General features: G+C 34.0%; 1 protein-coding gene across 8 annotated transcripts; it reads right to left on the bottom strand.

Moving 5' to 3' along the window:
- Positions 1-5,076: 5,076 nt before the first annotated feature.
- On the bottom strand, positions 5,077-16,376 carry LOC107912378 (CCR4-NOT transcription complex subunit 10). Of its 8 annotated transcripts, none has more exons than XM_016840528.2 (9): positions 15,864-16,376; positions 13,279-13,365; positions 12,385-12,567; positions 12,194-12,280; positions 12,024-12,095; positions 6,463-8,320; positions 5,821-5,853; positions 5,707-5,721; positions 5,077-5,576 (listed from the first exon to the last, which is right to left on the bottom strand). In XM_016840528.2, the coding sequence occupies exons 1-9, from the start codon at positions 16,050-16,052 to the stop codon at positions 5,500-5,502; spliced, it is 2,601 nt and encodes an 866-aa protein (XP_016696017.2). In that variant the 5' UTR covers positions 16,053-16,376; the 3' UTR covers positions 5,077-5,499. The 8 variants fall into 8 exon arrangements, with proteins under 8 accessions (XP_016696017.2, XP_016696025.2, XP_016696042.2 ...); XM_016840536.2 differs by having other exon boundaries at positions 12,385-12,564; XM_016840553.2 differs by lacking the exon at positions 5,077-5,576 and having other exon boundaries at positions 5,606-5,721; positions 5,821-5,863; positions 15,864-16,375.
- Positions 16,377-22,685: the final 6,309 nt, after the last annotated feature.

The following is a 22,685-nucleotide window of genomic DNA, read 5'->3' as shown; positions in this document are numbered from 1 at the left end:
GTACTACAGCAGTTTGGCATGAACGAGCAGACAAAACCTGTAAGTACCCCGTTGGCTTCTCATTTCAAGCTTTCTGCACAACTATCTCCTTTGACGAATACGGAACGAGAATACATGTTGCAAGTTCCGTATTCTAATGCAGTAGGTAGGTTGATGTATGCAATGGTATGTACAAGACCCGACATTTCACAGGCAGTTAGTATAGTGAGCAGGTATATGCATAATCCTGGAAAAGGACATTGGCAAGCTGTGAAATGGATTCTACGGTATATTCATAAGACCATGGATATTGGATTACTGTTCAAGCAGGATACTACACTTGGTAAAGGTGTTGTTGGGTACGTTGATTCTGATTATGCCGGTGATTTAGACAAACGAAGATCAACCACTGGTTATGTGTTTACTCTTGCTGGAGGACCAATAAGTTGGAAGTCTACACTGCAGTCTACAGTTGCGTTGTCAACCACAGAAGCTGAATACATGGCTGTAACAGAGGCTGTAAAGGAAGCTATTTGGTTACAAGGTATGGTTAAAACCTTGGGATTGGTCCAGGAGCATATTAATGTGTATTGTGATAGTCAAAGTGCTATTCATTTAGCAAAGAATCAAGTCTATCATGCACGTACAAAGCATATCGATGTACGTTTCCACTTTGTGCGGGAAATTATTGATGAGGGGAAAATTCACCTTCAGAAGATTAAGACTGCAGATAATCCCGCAGATATGATGACCAAGGTGGTAACAACAATCAAGTTCGAACATTGTTTGAACTTGATCAATATTCTGCATGTTTAACAGTTGAAGAAGGCACTATCAAGTGTTGTTGACAAAGGCAGAGAGAATTGTGTGAAGATAAGATTACTCGAATCAAATCTTCAAGGTGGAGATTATTGGGAATTATCCATATTTATGGAAAATCAAAGATATGGGTATCAAATAATGGAAAGTCAAAGATATGGGTATCAAATATTGGAAAGTCAAAGATATGAGTATCAAATATTGGAAAGTCAAAGATATGGGTATCGAGATATTGGCATAATAAAATCTGAGATATTTGTAATATATGGTCCCTAAATTGTAAAGTGACTTTGCAAGTTGATCCCTGAACCTCAACTATAAATAGGCATAACCATCTCTCATTCTGTATCTCAAACTTGCCATTCTCTACTTAAGGCATTGTTTTCTCTCTCTCTCTTTGTAAATTCTCACTTGTATTTTGGAGTGAAATATATTTGGTAGTGCCCGAGGACGTAGGCAAAATTTGCTGAACCTCGTTAAATTCTTGTGTTCTTTATTGTATTATTCTGCATGAATTGTGTGTGTGGTTGTAGTGATTTATTGTGCTATTAAATTACGATTGAGGGATATTCTGGCTAGGAAAGACCTGGTACTTAAGCGATCCTTGCGATCCACCTCTCTTTCCTGGGAATTGAACTTAGTGTGATTTTTTAGTACAATAATTACTACAATTACACACACAATTCATGCAGAATAATACAATAAAGAACACAAGAATTTAACGAGGTTCAGCAAATTTTGCCTACGTCCTCGGGCACTACCAAATATATTTCACTCCAAAATACAAGTGAGAATTTACAAAGAGAGAGAGAGAAAACAATGCCTTAAGTAGAGAATGGCAAGTTTGAGATACAGAATGAGAGATGGTTATGCCTATTTATAGTTGAGGTTCAGGGATCAACTTGCAAAGTCACTTTACAATTTAGGGACCATATATTGCAAATATCTCAGATTTTATTATGCCAATATCTCGATACCCATATCTTTGACTTTCCAATATTTGATACCCATATCTTTGACTTTCCAATATTTGATACCCATATCTTTGACTTTCCATTATTTGATACCCATATCTTTGATTTTCCATAAATATGGATAATTCCCAATAGATAGCTTGTGTGGCGAACCCTGCAATGATAGCCTTTGTGGAAATAATTTGAGAAAAAAGCCCTTGTGGCTCACTCTGAAGGAACGACATACATGGTGAATTTTGAAAACAGTTCCCTTGTGGCGTATCATAGTAAGGCTCTCACTGGCGTACCCTAAAGGAATGATTCTTGTGGCAGATTTTGTATTAAATTTATTTGAAGCGTTCAGTATGGTTCACAAGAGTGACCAGAAAGATCAATAAGGCACAGTGTCTCTATGGGTTAAGGTAAAGTAATATATAAGACCATGATTCAATTGTGAATAATGAATTGAAGAGATATAGAGAGGTGACGAGTTAACATAAGAAAAGTGTTTTCTAAGTAAGGATTCCAAATTTGATATTTGGAGGGTTATATGCTATCTGTGTACGTGGCCATTCACAAATTGTGATAAAACGATGGCTTAGAGTTATGTATGCAAGAGTAACAGTATTTCAGTTGTATGGACCTCTGGAAAAGAAATGGATAATGATTTATGAAAGATCAGATTGAATAATGTAAGTGATGCATCGAAGATGTTGATGGGTAAGTAATGAAAGACAAAATTTGAGAAAAGCATTCGCCAAAGACAAGTTGAAGGACAAGAACAATAAGATTGTCATAACGATTCATCAATAACAATGAGAAAATATTGCGCGGGTAAATGATGTTTCTCTCACTAAGTTCTTATGAGCTTACACCAGTTTATACTTTTTTTTCAGGTTGAATGTGAGTATACATCAGGAGGAACGATGCTAAGACTACGCCAAAGGAAAGGGTGTATGAGTTATTATGCATACAAAGCAAGCTTGGCGACGCATTCAAAGTATGGATTTTCACTGAGAATTTCATACTTGGGGTGTTTGTAATAGATTAGAATTTCAAATCAAATATCATTGTATTTTCACGTGTTGTAGTTGTATTTACTTCTTGTACATGCTTATGTATTCAAGATAGAAATTTTGTAATTAAGTAAGCCATAATTGATTGTAATTCGTATAAGTAGACTAAGTTTGTCTTTGTATCCATTGTAATTCCCAAGATCCGGATCTGGCAAATCGGATCGGGTTGAGGGTGTTACAAATTTTCTCAGTATTTATCATATAAAAGTCTTTATAAACTAGTCTTCCAACTGCTCCAAAATTCTCTTGAATAAATTTGATATTTATCTCTAAAAAGTAGCATTTTAATAATAAAACTTTCATGTTTATCTAATCTCCTCAAACAATTCATCTAATCACCTCAAACAATTCAGTTGGGGTTCTTAGCACCCCAGTTGACCCATGCTTCTAGTTTTGTCAAATATGCCACATTCAAATGATCTGAACTTAGCACAAATAAAACATATTCAAGGCCCAAGTCGATGACCCAAATAAAAAAATAGTTTCGTTATAACATAACATGGAACGAGCAAAAATAACTTTCCCAACAAAAATTATCAAACTTTTATATGAAATTAAGTCAAGTCGAATTAAACTTTAAAAAGAGGAGAAAAGAAGCTATTTAAATCTTTGTTTAAAATTAGTACTCAGACTTAAAATTTAAAACTTCAAAAAAAACCTTAAGTTTAATGATCCCCTAAACGCTCTAGCCACATATATGATCATAAATTAGGACACGGTTTAAGGACATGCCTATGGCAATCAATAATGTTTTTGGGATCGGATTGGTGGTTAAATCAGTGCGATCATTGGTTTTTTATTTGATTGGTTCGTTCATTTTAAATCAAATAAATTATTAAAAATCATAAAAAAATAAATATATATATTTAAAAAAACATTAGAAAATTATAAACTGTCAGTCAATCATTTTTTTTACCTCTTTTGAATTGATTCTATATTTAACCAATCTAACTAACCATTCCAATTCAATTCTAAAAACACTATAAATCTTACGTTATAATCTAAATATTGAATATCATATGACCTAGAGAGAGAGATTTTTGAGGGTTTTTTTTTCACTTTTTGTGTTCCAACTTCCAATGGGCTCTGAGAACTAATTCCACCTTCGCAAGTTAGGGGTATAATCTAATTGAATTGAACTCCCAAGTTATAAAAAGTTTGCATTTTCTTTCATTAAAAAATAACCATAAGTTCAATGTAGTTTTATTTTAAAGGTTTTACGAGGAAAAAAAATCATCCAATTATTAGTATGTTTTTGTTTTTGTCATTTAAATTCAAAAAACTCCATTTTAATTATTAATGTTATCAAAATTCTTGTATGGGTGTTTCGCAATCTATTTTTTAGAATTTTTTTATTTTTTATTTATTTAAAATCATAATTAAATTAATAGAATATGTAAAGTTAAAGGGTTAAATTTATTGTTTTTTTTAATTATGATCAACTTGACAAAACCTATAAATATTGAAGTTCTAAACTTATTTTAATGCCAATAAAAAATGACTACGTCGGTATTTTATTAATAATTAATATAACGCAAGAGAAACCTAAATTTTAAATTTTGATAAGATTAGTAACTAAAATATAAAAAAATAAGAAAAGTTTGAATCCGGTAACCAAAATGGAAATAAACTAATAACTGAGGTTAATTAGTCGGTAAAAGATAAAGTTTAATTTTAGTGTTTGATTGCTATTGAGTTTGAATTGAAAATTTTCAGTTGGATTAAGTTGGTGAACTACTCGCATCATTATTAGGTTACTCAAGTTCAATTTATTTGATTGGAAAAAAAATCAAATTTCTTTTTTTCAGTTAAACACAAATACTTTATTTAAACCTAATCATTTGAGTGGCAGTTTTCATAATTTTGGTACTGTGAATGGTACAATGTTGCTTTCAGAAAACTATGGGCGGAGAGTGAAAATCCCTATTAGAATAAAACGACAGATAGACCCCGACATGAATATAAGATTTTCTTTTAACTCCATGGCCATGTCTGCATCATGCATGCAGCGTGGGTAAAAGTATGATGTACTTTTAAAGATTGAAGTGATATTATTTTAAAATATGATTGACATGGCATATTCATTTGAACTGTTGTAGCTTTGAAAACTTTAACAATTGCATTTAATCAAACTTTATCCCCTACCTTATCCACTTATTGAATGCAACAATTTAAAGTTTTTTCTTTCAAAAAAATTACAAAAATAAACCATTTCTTTCTTGTGTTTCTCTCTTTCTCAAAACCCATTCTTAAATTTAGATATTATCTGTTGATTATATTTCATCTAATTAAATTTAGATATTACAAAGTAGTCATTTATGGCAAGTTGGATAGTGAAGAACTCAAATAGTAAGCTGAAAGATGAATGGCTTGAGAAAAGTATTGCGGACCCCCATAGTCGTAGGCATAAACTACTGTTTTGGCTTTAATTCGTTGGCATTATTCAAATGTAGCAATCAGGGCGTGACTGGACAATCTTCACCAATACATACATTTGGATGAAAATTTAGGTGAACCACGATGGATGGGTCCATCTAGCATATGTCGGTCTTTTATTTTCAACCAAGTAATTCAGGTTCAGAAATGACAGTCTAGAAATTGTAGGTGTTTTACTTTATGTTATAGGAAGATATCACGAGTTGAATAACAGAGTTTCAAACGCAGCCTGCAGACTAATACTGGAGCTGGGAAGAAGGGACCAAATTTGAAGCCTGTGGCACCTCATGAACGCTTTCTCTATCTTTTACCTCTACGTGATAACATTAACATATGGTGTGTGTTAAGGGTTTCTCCGTTAGACTTGGTTACGGCAAGTGGTTTCATGAAGGGGGCCTCTTTAATAATTAAAAATCAATCAATAAAATTACTTAGTTTCCTACCCATTTGCCAAAGTCCTGCAACACACCATATATTTCAAATTCAAATAATTGATATCCAAACACTTCAAAACTGTTGCAAATAATAATCTGTAAAAAAAAAATTCAAATCCATACCAGTCCTTGGTTCCAAAAGCTTAAAGGTCCAGACTGTCGTAGCCTCCAATCATCCAAATGAACCTCAGTCAGCCAATAAGCATTTCTTCAATGATTTAGATAATAAAGATATAGATAAACATGCATACATGCTAAGGTCATTTAGAATGTGTGCTAATTCCAAGAGATTATAAGTAGATTGAAAGGCAAGGAATGGAATGAATGACTTTGGAATTTAAATCCAAAATGAATAAAAGCACATTCTCTCTCTATTCTTCGATACCAGAGGGATTGGCCACTAAAACACAATGACCCTGATTTTAGAAAACTACATCTCAAATTCTCACAGGTGGGGCATCAGCTCTTTACCAAAACAATCAGCCACACCACTGAAAAATGAACCCTAGGTATGGGAAAATGAAAGGGGGTAAAAATTAAAGAAAACTTGATTATCTGAATTGAACTATATTTATATGATACAAATCCTTTAAAAGGATTGCTGATCTACCTGCTAACTACCAACTCAATTGTGTGGGCCACACAGGATTGAATTAGAAACCCCCCACACAATCTGTTAGGAGGATTTGTTGAATTATTGATTGCTGGGTAGGAACCTGACATGACTACAATGTTTTAACTTGGACACAGCTTCTTGTGACTTACCAAGTATGAGATCGACATATATTGCGGTCATAGTGGCTTCGCTACTGTTGGGTACCAGGGACAATGCTTGCGTCACGAAATGGTGAGCTCGCTCAAGGTCGCCTTGTATTGCAGACACTGCAGCAAGGTTTGCGTAAAGTGTTCCACGTGCCTCTTCAGGCTTGAGAAACATAAAATCCTCTAAGCCCTCGGGGGAAGAATTCTTGGCAGCTGCTGCTCCAACATTTGCTTCTTCACAATCAATATGCTTTTTCACTCGCCACTGCTCACAGTCCTCTAGACCAAACGGTAATTTGATATTACTTTCCCCAGATAAATAAATGGACAAGTGCTCTGCAGCTTCCTTAGGTTTGTTCAGCAAACATAAAGCCTCCGCCACATAGACATGGCCTAGAAAGACGTAAATTCTTGAACAATCTGGCAGTTCTAAGAGAGCTTGTGCTGCAGAGAGCGCCTTCAAAGGATTTTCCAGTTCTAACTCTACATATGCCAGGTTAGCAAGAAGAGCTTGCTTAATCATCTGATTTTCTCTTCTGCAAATATCTTCATAATAGGAGATGGAGTTCTGAATACCCTCCTGATTAGTTCCCCCCTTTGGTTCTTTCAAATCCCCATTTAAGTTAATTAGAGCAGCCGGCATAGTTGAAGCCTTGGAATCATTGCAGGGTAAGTTCTTATAGTTTGAGTTCTTGGAAGATGCTCCATCACTCGATTCATTCTCCTCCAAGGATGAATCTGAGTGTACAATAGACTTCGAATTACACAACTCAGAACAGTTCAACAAGTGCAGTGCATTGTAGAGACACTGCCTAGCAAGAGGTAATGAAAGCTTAGGTTGCCCATCACCACCTAAAGCCCAGACATCCCTTTCAACAGAATCTATATGTCTGTTTCTTGAAATTCCATTTTCAATTAGAAGGCTTCTCCATCTACCCTTCCCTATAACGCTGACTCTAACTTCTGATCTGTCTGATGGAGCCCAACTTCCTTTTACAATCCCTTTCTCTACCGCCATTAGACAACATTCAGCAAGCCGAAGCCACATTAGGGGTCTTCTGTAGAAAACTAAACTCGCTTTCTGGAAACAATGAGCTGCAAGTAGTGGTTTTCCACAGGCCAAGTACTGTAACCCACAGTTATATGTTATGAGGAGAGATTTATCCTGTGAGAATGTTAATAGCTTTAGAGGCTTCTCTTTCTGAAGAGATGAACAATTACTCAGTGCCTTGGAAAAGAACACTGCAGATGTATGATACTTCCCAAGTAGATAGTAAATGCAGCCTAGATTATTGTTAAACATGCTTGACATTGCTGCATCCGTCCGATTACTTGATGCCATTAACAACTTGATAGCTTTCCGATGGTTGCCACGAGCATACTCAAGCTGGGCCTTCAAGAAGAGAGCCATAGATGAATCTCTCCCTCGAGCAATATTCATTGCATGCTTGACTTCACGCTTTGCTAGCTTTACATTTCTAGTGAGAAGCAATAGTCGAACCTTGTAAAGTTGCAACTTGAGCTTCAGATCAACACCAGAGATAGATCTATCAACTGTGATCCTGGGTAGATCATTTGCAGATGTAAGACCAGTGTGCCTAGCTAAGTTCTGTCCTCCAATATCTAGTGTTGAAAACATTTCATCCAGTGGATCCTCTGATAAAGTTCTAGATAGAGGACTCTCAGAGGCATTGACACTAGCAGCTAAGTCTGAACAAGAAACATCTGAGATCAATGAGCTGTTTGGATCTGAGGATGATTTTCCAACTACATTCCAGGATTGTTGCGGAGCTGTGTTACCATTTTCCCCTTGGCTCACATTGCCAACACCAAATGCTTTTTCTAGATAATTCAATACATCCTGAACATGATTAAAGCAGTTTAGTACCAAAGTTATAATATACAAACACTAAACCAGCCATTCATAAACATCAACACCCACAATGAATGTCATACATGATAATGCCAAAAATTCAGAATAGATGCTAGGGATTAGCTTCCTATATGCACAAACCTAGTATGGCTCATAAATGTTAGACCATTCTCACCATTAATTCATTACAAAGTCCTACAAACAATAAAAGATATAGTGCGCTAAAAGTTAAAACAGAATAGGAGTTTGTTAGAAAGTAAAAACTGGGTTTATAATTGTCTGAACTTTAACAGAGTGATAACTGTTCATCTGAGGCGTGAAACTAAACCAGAATCGAACACAGGCTTAAACTGCCTGTGTCTCCAATCCAGGTTTAACTTTTTAAAATAATCTTCTTGCCAACCACGCTTATAAGTACAAAATAAAGTCACCGACTCTCATCTATATATCTCTCTATATAAAATCCCTAATTAAGTTGGAATCACAAGTCAACTGACACTTAATGAATTTACAAAAGAAAATTGGAAGTTATTCTAATAAATTTAAGTTCAAACATTAGTCTTTTAACTAAAAAACAAGAAAGTAACTAACCACTTCGGAAAACTACCCTTCTTTATTCACCTATTATTTTTCTGAACACATATTTTACACCCACAAATTGAGTTTGCAAATTCTAAGACCAAACTGAAAAGCCTTAATTCCAATATGTTTGAATCTGCAATATGAACCAAGACAATATATATATCATTTGGTAGGCAAATCATTCACCTAATCCCTCCAATTATTTCTATCTACCACCATCCTTCTTTCAACTTCTAAATCTAGTTGTTTCATATCATTAAGTATAAACTTCCAGCCATGTCTCTTTTGGCCTCCCCTTCAACCTTTTGTCCTTTTTTTATCAACTTCAACCTTTTGCCTTGTGCAATGTCAATTTGCTCTTTCTATCAGGTGCATTCCCCAATCCATGTCTTATATGACCAAACAATTGTAAACAGTTTTCTTCATCCTTATAATCCATAGGAGCTATCCCAACTTTGAGACAGATATCCAAAATTATAACTCTATCCTTCCTAATCCCACCAAACAATCATATCAACATTCACATCTCAACTACACCTACCTTTTGAATAAGTTGCTTCTTGTTAGCCAACATTCTCTTACCATATAGCAAATCAAGCCAGATAGTCATCCTACGGAACTTCATTTTCCACTTAGGTATATTGCAATCACACAAGACTCCTAACACACTTTTCCACTTAAGCCATCCAGCCTTGACCTAATGGTTAACATTGGGAACTTCTACTATGAGCTTCCCTAGAAAAATGCTTTGGAAAAGCTTTTACCAATATATCTAACGATTTACCAATATTGGCGAAGTGCTAGAAATATTGGTAAATCATTACATATTTTGGTAAAAGCTTTTCCTAAAGCTTTTTTAGTGAAGCTCATAGTAGAATTTGCCGATTAACATTCTCTTACCATATAGCAAATCACGCCAGATAGTCATCCTACGGAACTTCATTTTCCACTTAGGTATATTGCAATCAAACAAGACTCCTAACACACTTTTCCACTTATGCCATCCAGCCTTGACCTAATGCTTAACATTGAGAACTTCTACTATGAGCTTCCCTAGAAAAAAGCTTAGGAAAAGCTTTTACCAAAATATCTAATGATTTACCAATATTTCCTAAGCTGTTTTTTTAGTGAAGCTCATGGTAGAATTTGCCGATTAACATTACATCAATCTCAACCCCCCCCCCCCAGAGGGTACTTAGAAGCATTCTTCTACTCATAGCACTTGACCGCCAAATGTGATCATGTTCGATTGTTATTCCTTTTACTGAACATTCACTTCATACACTCAGTTTCCGGTTTACTCAAACAAACCCCAAACTCTAGTGTTTGTCTTCACAACTCTAATTTGGTATGAACTCCTTTAGTCCACTACAATATTATCTACAAATAGCATACAGCCATACACCAAGGTATTTTATCTAGAATGGCTTTCATTATTTCATCTGTTACTACTGCAAAATGAAAATGAGTCAATGCCAATCCTTGGGGCACCCCTAATCCACCACAAGTTCTTATGTTCATGACAACTCCCTCGTACATATCCCATATTATACTAACAAAAAATTAGTAAAGCAAAGAGGTCAAATTGGTAATGCTAGAGATCGGGATAGCAAGCAGAACCAGAAATAAGGAATAGATTAGTTTGGTTTCAATTTGAAAATCTTAGAACAATTATCTAAAAATTAAAACCTAATGTGAGAAATATAAAAACCAATATCATAAATATAAGGATTAATGTAATTTTTGGCCCTTGAACTTGGCAACTAGATCCAATTTGGTACTTGATCTTGGCAGATTCTTCCATTTTGATTCTCAAACTTGGAGTCCGTAAAAGTGTAATGATATGACACTTTGAGACTGCGCCACGTCATCATTTGAAACTTTAAATATATATATAAATTTTTAAAATTTTATTTTATATAATTTTTAGGTGATGATATGGCACAATTTCGAAGTGCCACATCATCACACTTTTACAAAATCCAAGTTCAAATACCAAAATGGGAAAAGGTGCGAAGTTCAAGTACCAAAGACCTGGTTATCAAGTTCGGGAACCAAAAATTACATTAACCCTAAATATAACTAATTATATTATTTAATATCAGCTAATAGTAAAATCAAAAGTACATAAACTAAGAGCATACGTCATATCAGTTACTACATGCTAATACAAGCATTAACACATATTCCAAAAAAATATGTATATACACATACACAGACATATAGGTTGTCAGCTGATTTTGGTTTCAAGTGAATTGCGACATGTTTTTTGAGTAATTTGAATCTGAATTGCAGCATAATGAAAATAGATCTTTACTAACACTTACAGTAGTAAAGGGGCATAATTTGCAAATAATAAAATCTTTCCTAAAATGTAAAACAGACATGGTCCATTCTTCTTCGGTGGCTGGAAATACCAAAAAATAAGAATACAGTCCTATTCCAATATAAAGGTATTGGCGCCTCGAGTGCACCCAGTGCCCTTAACAACACTGGTAGCAACAAATAATTTCATAGAGCTTAAATAAATTAGTAAGACGCTTCATATATGAGGGCTCTAAGTGGAAAAATCAGTTTGGACATAGCAGATAGATGGAGATACCAAAAACCTAGGGAAAATCGTTGTCTACAGTTTTGCAAGAATATCTTGCATGTTTTTAATGTTTTCCTTTTGATTGGAGACAGGAGTATTCACCATCCAGTGCCTTTAAGAGTTTGGCACTACATAAAATTCATTCTAAAGAAACCATTAGGAAGTATGTATTTGAATGGCTTGTCAAATTAAAACATTTCAAAACGGGAACCCTTTGATGGATGTGCCATTCCCGAAACCAAAGGGAGGAAAAAAAAACTTTAAGCAAATTAGTTCGTTTATTTAAATGTTATTAATGGGCTAGCATTTTGATCTCCTCTAGCAACATGCTAATCAGAGTAGGACGAGCTCAAGTTAGCTTTCTATCTTTCCCTGTCCCCAAGTACAAGGCTAACAGTTAGTCCTGCTCATATCCATCTTACAGTGGTCTCTGAAGTGACTGCAACCGAAATTAGCAAGGAAAATTTTTACCTAGAATGAATTCCAAGCATCACACTACAAAAATTTAGTTCTTACCGCAGATTTTGACACATCACGGCAAGCTAGCAGAACATCCAGCAACAAGAGGCAGATATGAAGAGCTGTTGTCTACAATGCATATATAAATAAAAAGGGAAGCAATTAAAACAAACCAACAGATGTTAAAAAATAAAAATGTATACATAAACAATATAAAGCTAAAATACCTCATCTATAGGTTCAATGTTTTGATAAACATGTTCAAGAACTGATAAGGCCTTCGAGTATTCATGAAGGTGGAACCAAATGACTGCCTATATTAGATCAAATCAGAACAAACATGTTAAATGTTACTCCAAGCTATAGCTGAAAAGATTATTGCTCCTGAAATTCTTGAATGTATAGACAGAAGGCCTACTATGTTTAGAGAAGCCACAGAGGTATCAAATTCATCTGTGTAAATAATACTGGCACAATTTGAAGCAGGAAGACTTGTAGTTGTACCACATCCTTTTGAACCTGAAGTAATGTTATTTCCAATATTGCTACCAGACTCCACCTGTTCCCCAGATGCACGAAGCGCAAGCTCCTCACTTCTCTTCTAAACCAACACACACAAAAAGCCATAAATGCCAGTGTAAGTCAAAATAAGTACTGGACATAGCAAATTATTTCAAAAAAAATAGTTCTAGACATTGCAAAGCAACAAAAGCTTCTCTCCAGACAGCAATTAACCTCCTACATAAAATTATGTTTTACTAGTTTGAACTGGGAGAAAGTAATGAATCTATCACTTCTATTACAGCAAAATAAAAAAATCACACAAACTCAGGCTCAAAAAGTTTCAGGTCCTTTAAATGGGGCCAGATGCATAAAATATTTCCACCAAAAGGCAATTTCTACACTAAATACTAATTCGTAGTTGTTTCATACTAAAGCTAATCATAGTTCAAATTGCTAAAAGCCTAACACATTGACATCAGTAGATAGAAATTAAAAACAACAGACAAATAACTTCATTTTGAGCTAAGAAAGTTGCTACACCCAAAAGATTTCATTTGAGTATTAGAAGATAAATTTTTTGTTTTTCCTTATTTGTTTAAAACCTTGCAGCATCTGCAGCACAGTTCACCACTAGACCCACAATCCATTATCAAATGAAGCAAATAAGACCTCAAAGTTATGAAATTGATGAACAGGACAGGACTATCATTCTTTCAGATGGAGCAGGACTAGATTAAAATTAGAAATTTGGAGGGAGCACACAGTCATTCAGCCATGTAACCAGAGGGAGGTAGAATAAAGGTAGTACCTTGACATTGTTAAGGACTTCAAGCAACTTCTTTGGGTCTGAGCAACCATCCCGAAAGAACTCCGCAATTGCAATATTATGAAGAACCTGTTCAATATCATTTGGTTCAAAAACTTAGGACAGTCACAACAGAGAGGGAAAAAAGTATAAAAGATGTCAAAAGCATTTAAGGGAAGTTATTGATGGTTAGTGCAATTTAAATGTGAGGGCAACAATTTTATTCTAGAAATGGAATGCAACACCAGCAAACAGGATTATAAGAAGATCAACTAAGTATTCAAAATTTCAAATTTCAGAACATAACAAAAGCTATTTTTGAACAGCATTTAATTGAGATATCACCAACACCATCACCATCAGTCTCACATGATTAAAATCTATTTGAATTTCTACAAAGAGTAATTTACGACACAGCTACCTTAATGTGGTTTTAAGGTTCTAAATTTTCTTCCAAATTACCTTTTCTTTTTCCATATAAAAGAGAAAAAGGAAGTATGGTGGTGTTAGTCGATGGTTTCAGGCTTCAAGCTAAAAATTCCTATAGCACCATAATTTCCAAGCTGAACATATTTGACATTGTCTGGGAAGTGCAAAGGATAAAGTTTGTAAGGTGTATGATCATCATTTTTACCCTTACAGTCATCACATGTTAGTTAATAACAAGTTAACAACCACTTGTACATGAGTATGATATCTGTTCATTTTAGTCAGTTTAATTTTTAAACTATTTTCTGGGTTGGAGAATTAGATGTATCTTTGAAACAGACTGAAATGAAAAAAATGCTTTCATGATAATTCTAAAAATAAAAACCATTCCATTTTGCAAATAATGTGTTTAAAAGCCAAAAACAGTATAGAATTTTAATTAATATCCCTAGGCAATGTAGCCTAAAATTTTTTTCAAACATCTTTATTTTATATAATCAACATACAATAAATTTAGTTCGTAGTTAACATTTTCAACACTTCTTTCACTTCAAATTTTATATAACCCCAATACGAGCAATGAAACATGGACATTTATCATTTTCATCAATTTACAAGGTCATTAAACAGTATTGTACCCCCAACAAGATAAAAGCATAAAGAAATGCAACTTCTCTGTACCTTATATTTAGTATTGACAAGTGTGCAAGACGCACTCTAGGTGTTGAAACCCTAATATTGCCTAAGGCACAAGGCATAAGAAAGCACTCACCCAAGTGAAGCAAGGTGCAATATGCATGTGCGTCTGAATGTATATGTATATATGTGCACACAGTAAGTCCCAAAAATACAATTCCAATAATGAACTGTAAAAATTTGTTTAATATATCTAGAAAGCATGAAATAAAATTCTTTCATTGGACAAAATGCATTATTTTATTTATGTCTTATGCATTTTGTTGAATACTCACGAATTGAGAAGTACAGAATTTGATTTTGTCCAGCCCTTTTTAACCATTAAAGCTAAAATAAATAAAAGAATTAAAAAGGTATGAAATTAAAGAGAATCTCAATCAGACATTTATTACACCTACTGCCTTACAAAAGTATGCACTTAAACACACCAGACATACGCCTCCTTCGAAAGGGTCCAATGCACTTGCCTGGCCTTGGGGCACAACCCCTAAGCGCACGCCTTAAGAACATTGCTAAACATTGGTCTTTATCATGCATTTGAACAAACATTTATATATCATTCTAGAATTATCTAAAACACTCAGAAGTTTGCTTGAAAATAATATTTTAACCATTTTTCTGAAAGAGAACCACTATCTGCATATCATTGCAAATAAAAACATAAATGTACTCCGTAAATTTCTCCACCCTACCTTAGTAGGAACAAGAAAACCATGAAAGCAATTTCAAGCAAATATAAATTCTATGTGAAAGGAGTATTTTCTAGTCCAACTCATCAGATATCAATCAACTTTTATTTCATAAGCACAGTAGATAAACAGAATTTGTACTGTCATAAAAATAAACCCATGATTCATCCGCCCAACATTCTTTAGCCAGAGCTTAAAAGAGCGTTGCAACGGAAGAGAGTTGTTGGCAGTACAGTAACATAAAGAATCTATCATCACCAAGAAAAGGACTATTACATGATACACCACCGGTGAAGCAAAAATCTCTGCAAGCAATTATATACATTTGACATGTGCTGATCATGTATAAGATTATTATCCTATATACGCCGATAGAGGAGTTCAGCAACACCACAAACGGTTTTATTAATTAACCCTTGCACGTCTAAATATAAATAGAGAAATCAACAATTAGAATTATTAAGTTTACATATACAGTGAAATCGCCATATGAAAATAATTAAACCTGGTTATGGGGTTTCAAGCACCATGAATGTACAGAATGATAAGGAAACAATATTGGATTAAATTAATTGTTTTATGAAATCAGCTGATAATCAAGTATTAGTGAGCCGGAAAATTACACAACAAAAAAGGTGGAAAACAATGTTCAAATTCCCACTTTAAAAATAAATAAATAAATAAAGCAAAAAAGATCCGAGAAATGAATCGATTCAATCGCATTCATTAAAGGAACCAATGCATGCGTATGTGTAAAAAGTTGAAATAATTTACCTTGGGATCGTTTTCTTTCTTCGAGTTGAGCTGATTCAAGACACCGACGCACTCGGCGAACTTCCTAGACTGAAAGTAAAGAGCGGCGTCTTTAGCGAGGGCGGAAGTGACGGAGAGGACGCCGTCGTCGTCGCCAGCGTTACCATCCCGATTCGGAGTCGACGACGGTGATGAATCTCGCAAATCCATGACCAGATCAGACCAATCGAACGAGAAAAGAAAAATGAAATTTAAAAATTAAAGGGAAAAAAAGGGGGAAGATCTCAGGCGTAGAGGATGGTTGAAGAAACCCCTTAGCTTCTTTAAACTAGAAAATGCATAGTTTTTAATAAAATCGCAATCGAGGGATAATTTTCTTTTCTTTTCTGTTCTTTTTCGTCCAAAATGAGTTAAAACTGCGGAGTGAGCAGTGATATTGTGGATTGATGCAACATCAAAGATGATGATGTTGTGGGATTTGATTTGATCCGAGTTTTTGGTTTTTACATTTTTGGGCTAAATTTTGGTTTGGGTTTTAGACTTCCTTTGGAAAAGTAATGGTTTAGACTTCAAATCAGAACAGTTTCTTATAGAATGGGCGGTGGCGAATATGGGCCCGGACAGATAATTACTGTGTATAGAAGTGTTTATGGGCTAGGTCGAGTTTGGGCCTAACCAAAATTTTAGGTCCGTTTACTTAGCCAGATTAACGGGTCTAAAATTTTTTTCAAACCCAACTTAGATTATTTATGCTAAAATCGGGCCCGACCCTTTTTTTAAAAAACATTTTATTACATAAAATAAATTTAAAAAATATAGTATATATCAAATACATTAAAAATATTAAACCAAATATTTCCAAAAAATTATCAAATTTCATTAACAAATATTAAAAATTAGATGAAAACTTATTAGCATTTGATGGATGTAGACCTCGTTAATGTTTATAATAATTAATCATTACTCCTTTCAAAAAAAATTAAGCATTGTTAATGTAATGAGTATCTTTTTAAGGGAATAATAAATTCTGCACGGTAGTGTATATAATATGATTTGGGTAAAGGTAGCAAAAAATGAAAAACCACTTGAAGTAAAGGATGACATAAGGTTGTTTCACTAAAGTACATTAAAGTTGAATAATAAAGTACAAGAAATTTGATAATTAGTGAAACAATTTGGTAACTAAAACCAACCACAACAAGGTCTCATCCTCACGCAATTGATGTTGGAAACCTAATAAAATTAAAAGTTCTACAATATCCAAACAAAAGTTCTACAATATCTATATATATCAAGCAAAATAGTACCAAAAATAGCATTAAAGATTAGCACCCAACAGCAGCAGAACATTAAAAACAACAGCAGAATAACAGTGAAAAAACACTCAAAATAGCACCAAAAACAACCTACAAAATGTAATCAACCATTCAAAATATCTTTATATCAAGCAATCAACATATATTATCTTATAACAAGCTATAAATTCTAAGCTAAATTATATACCTAGAAACGAATCGAAGAATCATCATCATTATCATTCTCATCATTCTTGTAATCAATTTCTAATATAAAATAAGAATAAATAGTTATATAATCAAATTGATAAAATGTTATAAAATTATAACAATAAAACGAAAATAATAATTACCCGTTGAAAACCTCTTAGCTCACATCCAATTATCAAAGCAAACAACGACTTGAACCGTTTTTGGCTTAAGGGAACTCCTCAAAAATGTGATAACTTTCTTCCTCATGCTAAAAGCCAACTCAGAAGCTACAGTCGATATTGGAATTGCCAAAAGATCACGAGCCAAAAATGAAAGCTCACAATATCGAATTGAACTTTTGCTCCAATAATTCAATACATCTATTTGGCTATTCAACTCAAGATCTGATTCTTCCAAATAAATGTCCAATCGAGACTTTTCACTCTTAGTACTGGATGCACTTAAGTATCATTTATAATCATCACTCTCATCATAATCTCCTCCCAAATTAGCCCTATTAACATTGAGTTGATGCAAACTAGAATCAATAGAATCAAAAGCGATTCTAGACAAACTAGAGGACATGTTCGGAGGCCAAGCTGTATTAGCTCAACAATCAGCTATAACTAGTTTGATGAATACCCAACAAAAACCCGGGACTCCAGTCAAAGACCATATGATAAATTTTATGCGATACTTTACCAAGGTTGAGGAAAATAAGGCCAATCTGAACCAAAACACACAAATAGATATGGTGTTCAAAAGCTTGTCCAAAGATTTTGCAAGCTTTAAAGTTGCATATAACTTTAGGAACAAGAATCTGATGCTTACATAACTCATGAAGGAATTACAATCATATGAGTTTTTGTTAAATGGCGGTCAACTAGTCTGAAAAGTAAAAGCAAACTTAGTTGTTGCTTCTTTCTTTAAAAGGAAGGGAAAACACGCTAAAAGAAACAAGGCTAAGCACTCTAGGCCACCTCAAGTGGAAAGGAAGATAACTAAGAAGCCTAAAGACTAAAGACTTATCCAAGTCCAAATATTTCCTTTGCGACAAGAAAGGACACTTGTAAATTGCAAAGAGTGGAAGGATTACCTACCCACTAAGTGAAAAGGTATGAAAGTCTTTATGGTAGAAGCTTTCTTAGTGGAAGATTTAATAGACCATTGGGTTATTAATTCTGAAACCACTAATCATGTATGTATTTCTCTACAAGAGTTCAAGGAAACGAAAAATCTTAGAAATACTAGTTTATCACTGCAGATTAGAAAATGGGACAAGTGTGGCAGCTGAAGCAGTGGGAGATGTATATCCTTATTTTGATAATTTTATAAAAATTGTTTTAAAAGAAGTTTTCTATGTACCAAGTTTCAAAAGAAACTTAATTTTTGTTGCATGTTTATTTAAAGACGGTTTGACCGTGACTTTTAATAATAATATTGCAATATTTAGAAATCGTAAACTTATCTATATTGGATAGATGTTAATAATCTCTATTTTATCAAAACAAATATGTACACACTGTTTGAAACTAAAATTTTGAATAAACGACTTAAAACTTCTCACTCTAATGAGTCGTACATTTGGCGTTTGAGACTTGGTCATATTAACCAAGAAAGAATCACTAGACTTATGAAAGAAGGTACTTTGAGTTTGCTTAAATAAGTTGATCATTCACAATGTGAATATTGCTTGGTAAGAGATCTTTTAATGCAAAATGAATGAGGATCATGAAACCTTTAGACCTTGTGCACACTAACGTATGTGGCTCCATGAACATCAGTGCAAGAGGTGGTTACGAGTATTATGTAACATTTATTGATGATTATTCCATATATAGGTATGTGTAGCTAATACACCGCAAAAGTGAAATCTCTGATAAATTTAGAAAGTTCCATACAAAGTCGAGAAACAACTAGGTTTACCCATAAAGTGATTTCGATCTGATTAAGGTGAATAATATTTATCAGATGAGTTCTTAGGATATCTCATAGAGAATAAGATTCTATCCCAATTAATCATGTCAGACACTCCATAAAAGAATGACATGGTAGAGAAAAGAAATTAAACTTTTCTAGACATGGTTCATTTGATGTTAAATTATTCAAAGCTGTCAATCTCTTTTCAGGGATATGCATTACAAATGACTTGTTTATTCTGAAAGATGTACCAACTAAAACGGCATCTAAAACTCTATATGAATTATGGTACGACAGGAAGACAAATGTAAAACATTTAAGGATTCGCGGATGCCGAACCCATGTATTGGATAAAGATGTGAAGAAGTTGGATTCACGAATAACATTGTGCATGTTTGTGGATATCTAAAAGTAACAAATGGCGGTTTGTTTTATAACCCGAAAAAGCAAACAGTGATAGTGTCAACTCATGCTTCATTCCTTGAGGAAAGTTACATGAATGACTTCAAAACTAGAAGTAAAAAAGCACTCAAAGAAATTTCGAGAAATACACAAAGCCTTACAGAAATGGTTCCAAACGAACTCCTAATAGTAGACCTGCAAACGATCAGCAGCATAGGGTGCTTCATCACAGTAGGAGGGTCTCTCACAAGCCTGGGTTCTTCCAATCTGGCATAAGTGTTTTAAATATTGAGTCTTCCGAAGAGGAAGATAGTGACCCACTCTCATATGATGAAGCAATGTAGAGTGTTGATTCCAAACTTTAGGAAATAGTTATGAAAGATGAGATAGATTCTTTAAATTCCAACTTAGTGTAGGAACTTGTAGACTTATTGGAAGGAACAAAACCCATAGGGTGTAAGTGGCTTTACAAGAATAAAAATATATGGATGGAAAAGTGGAAACTTATAAGACCAGACTTGTAGCAAAAGGTTATACTAAAAAAGAATATATCGATTATGAAGAAACCTTCTCTATAGTTGTTATGCTCAAGTCAATTCGCATCTTGTTATCCATTGTGGTAGCTCTAGATTATGAGATCTGGCAAATGGATGTCAAGATAGCATTCTTGAACAACTATCTTCAAGAGAGTATCTATACAATGCAACCCACCTGATATATAGTTAAAGGAAATAAGCATAAAGCTTGCAAACTACTTAGATCCATATATGGACTTAAGCAATCATCCTACTCTTCGAATCAAAGGTTTGATTAAGTGATCAAAACCTTTAGATTTGAGAAAAATATAGATGAACCTTGTGTTTATAAATGTATTGGGGATAGAAATGTGGTCTTTCTTGTTCTATTTTTCAATAAAATTCTACTCATTGGAAATAAATAATAAATATTAAATAAATAAGACACTTTAACGACCTCGTGAATATTAAATAAATAATATTTACGGACTCATACGTCGAAATTGAAGTTTTGAAACTACTGTTTTCGACACCATTGAAAACGGGCTATTACATGAAATGTGAAATATAATCGGCTCTAATATGAATGCCCAAGTAGACGAGATAACAACAAGTGGGATATGATGGCATGCCATTAAATAATTTCATTGGACTCTCTGTTTACACACTTTGGTGTTGTACTGAGTGCATGGTGAGTTTTCAAGCCCCGTTTTTAATGATTTTTATGTTTTTGAGTTCGTTATAGCTTAATCTAGCTAGCTCGGGGGTCAATTTGTAAAATTGATAAAGGTTGAGGATTATTCCATGAATGTTATTGAATGGTGTTTATGTTAAATGGTAGGTTATGAATCTTTGTTGAAAAGCAAACAAGTTTTGTTAAGTGATTTTTGTTAAATTTTGGAATTCGGGACTAATTTGTTAAAGGTATAAATTCTAGGGTTTTATTGTGAAATGATGGTAAATATGAGTTGCTTCAAGGTCCATTGTATGTTATATCAATATGGATTTAGATTAAAATGGTTAGATTTTAAGTTATAAGCTTGATGACTAAATTGTGAAAAAGTTAAAATGTTAAGGGCAAATTGGTAATTTTACATAAATATGAATTATAGGTTGAATTGAATGTTTGAGGTTAATTGAATATAATTATTTATTTATATCAAGATAAACCTCAATCAGACTTAAATCGAGGAAAAACGAAAGCTTCGGGTTAGTTTGATCTAACTACTACGCTCCTAGTTGTCGAGGTAAGTTCATATGAACATTTATCGTGTTTATGTTATTTAAATTGAATGTTATTATGTTATTTATAATATAAATGGATCGATATATAAACATATCAATGCTATGATGAATTGAAAAATATCGAGTCCCGGTTGAACTTTAGGAATTCTTAGGATACAAATGACATGTTATTAGGGATTCCATGTTTTCGAGTGCTGGTCTTGAATTTCCTACCGATGGCTAAGGTCCCGTATTTGTTGTGAATTCTTCATAGCTCGTGTGAGCAGTATTATGTAGCTTACATTCTGACCTACAGCTCGTGTGAGCAAGCCCATTTCACAGCCCGTGTAAGCAATGATGTAAAGGAAATGTTACGGTTATATGTACAAGTACACTTTGTGTGAGCTTTCCTGTGTTTTCGAGGTAATTCTAGACGGTTCAGCGGGAAATTGAATCATGACTTTATGAATGGAAATATGAACTACATGATGTTGTACATATGGTTGATTTCATATTATCATAGAAAGCTTACTAACTTGTGAGTTGATGATGTTGGATAGGCATTTCTAAGCTTATGGCATTGGTGTTGAATTGTATTTTTTACTATGTTATGTATTATGGTAATGGTAAGTTGTGTTTTAGTTTATACGAACTTACTAAGCATTGTTGCTATCACGTTATCCAAAAGTCTTTTCGGTAGTTTTTGATCATTTTGGCCAAGGTTATAATAGCATGTATAGGATGGTTTGTAATGGTATTTTGATGAGTGTTTTGTTGGTGTTTTGGCATGTATAAGTTTTGAAAGTTAACTTAGTTTGGTACCACTTGATTCCTTGTCAAATTGTGTCATTTTGGTTACCTTACTATGCATGTTTATATGGCTCTTTATGGTATGTTTGAAATGGTATGATACTGGTCAAGTTTGTGGCATGTTTTGGTAAGTTTTGAACTAGGATGTGATGTTTGAAATGTGGTAGCATTGACATGTTTAGGTAGGTGTTGTTTGTATGCTTTTGAGGTGCCTTTGAATGGCATTCTGGTTTGTTGAATTAGGGTTTTGGGAATGGCTTATATATGTGTATTTAGGTAGGGTTTTGGTGCTTTGAAAGTGTGCATTATTGGTCTAATTGTTTATGCATGACATAGTTTTGAAATGGCTTGATTTTAGGTAAATTTGGGTCCACACAGCTTGAAACACGGGCGTATGACTCAGCCATATGAGGCACACGACCTGGCGACACAGCCATGTATCATCTGATGATTTCCTTAGGGTGCAAGTCAATGAGTTACATGGG

Source organism: Gossypium hirsutum, chromosome D08, assembly GCF_007990345.1.
Source record: "Gossypium hirsutum isolate 1008001.06 chromosome D08, Gossypium_hirsutum_v2.1, whole genome shotgun sequence".
Taxonomy (NCBI): domain Eukaryota; kingdom Viridiplantae; phylum Streptophyta; class Magnoliopsida; order Malvales; family Malvaceae; genus Gossypium; species Gossypium hirsutum.
This window is presented reverse-complemented; position numbering and strand designations above follow the sequence as displayed.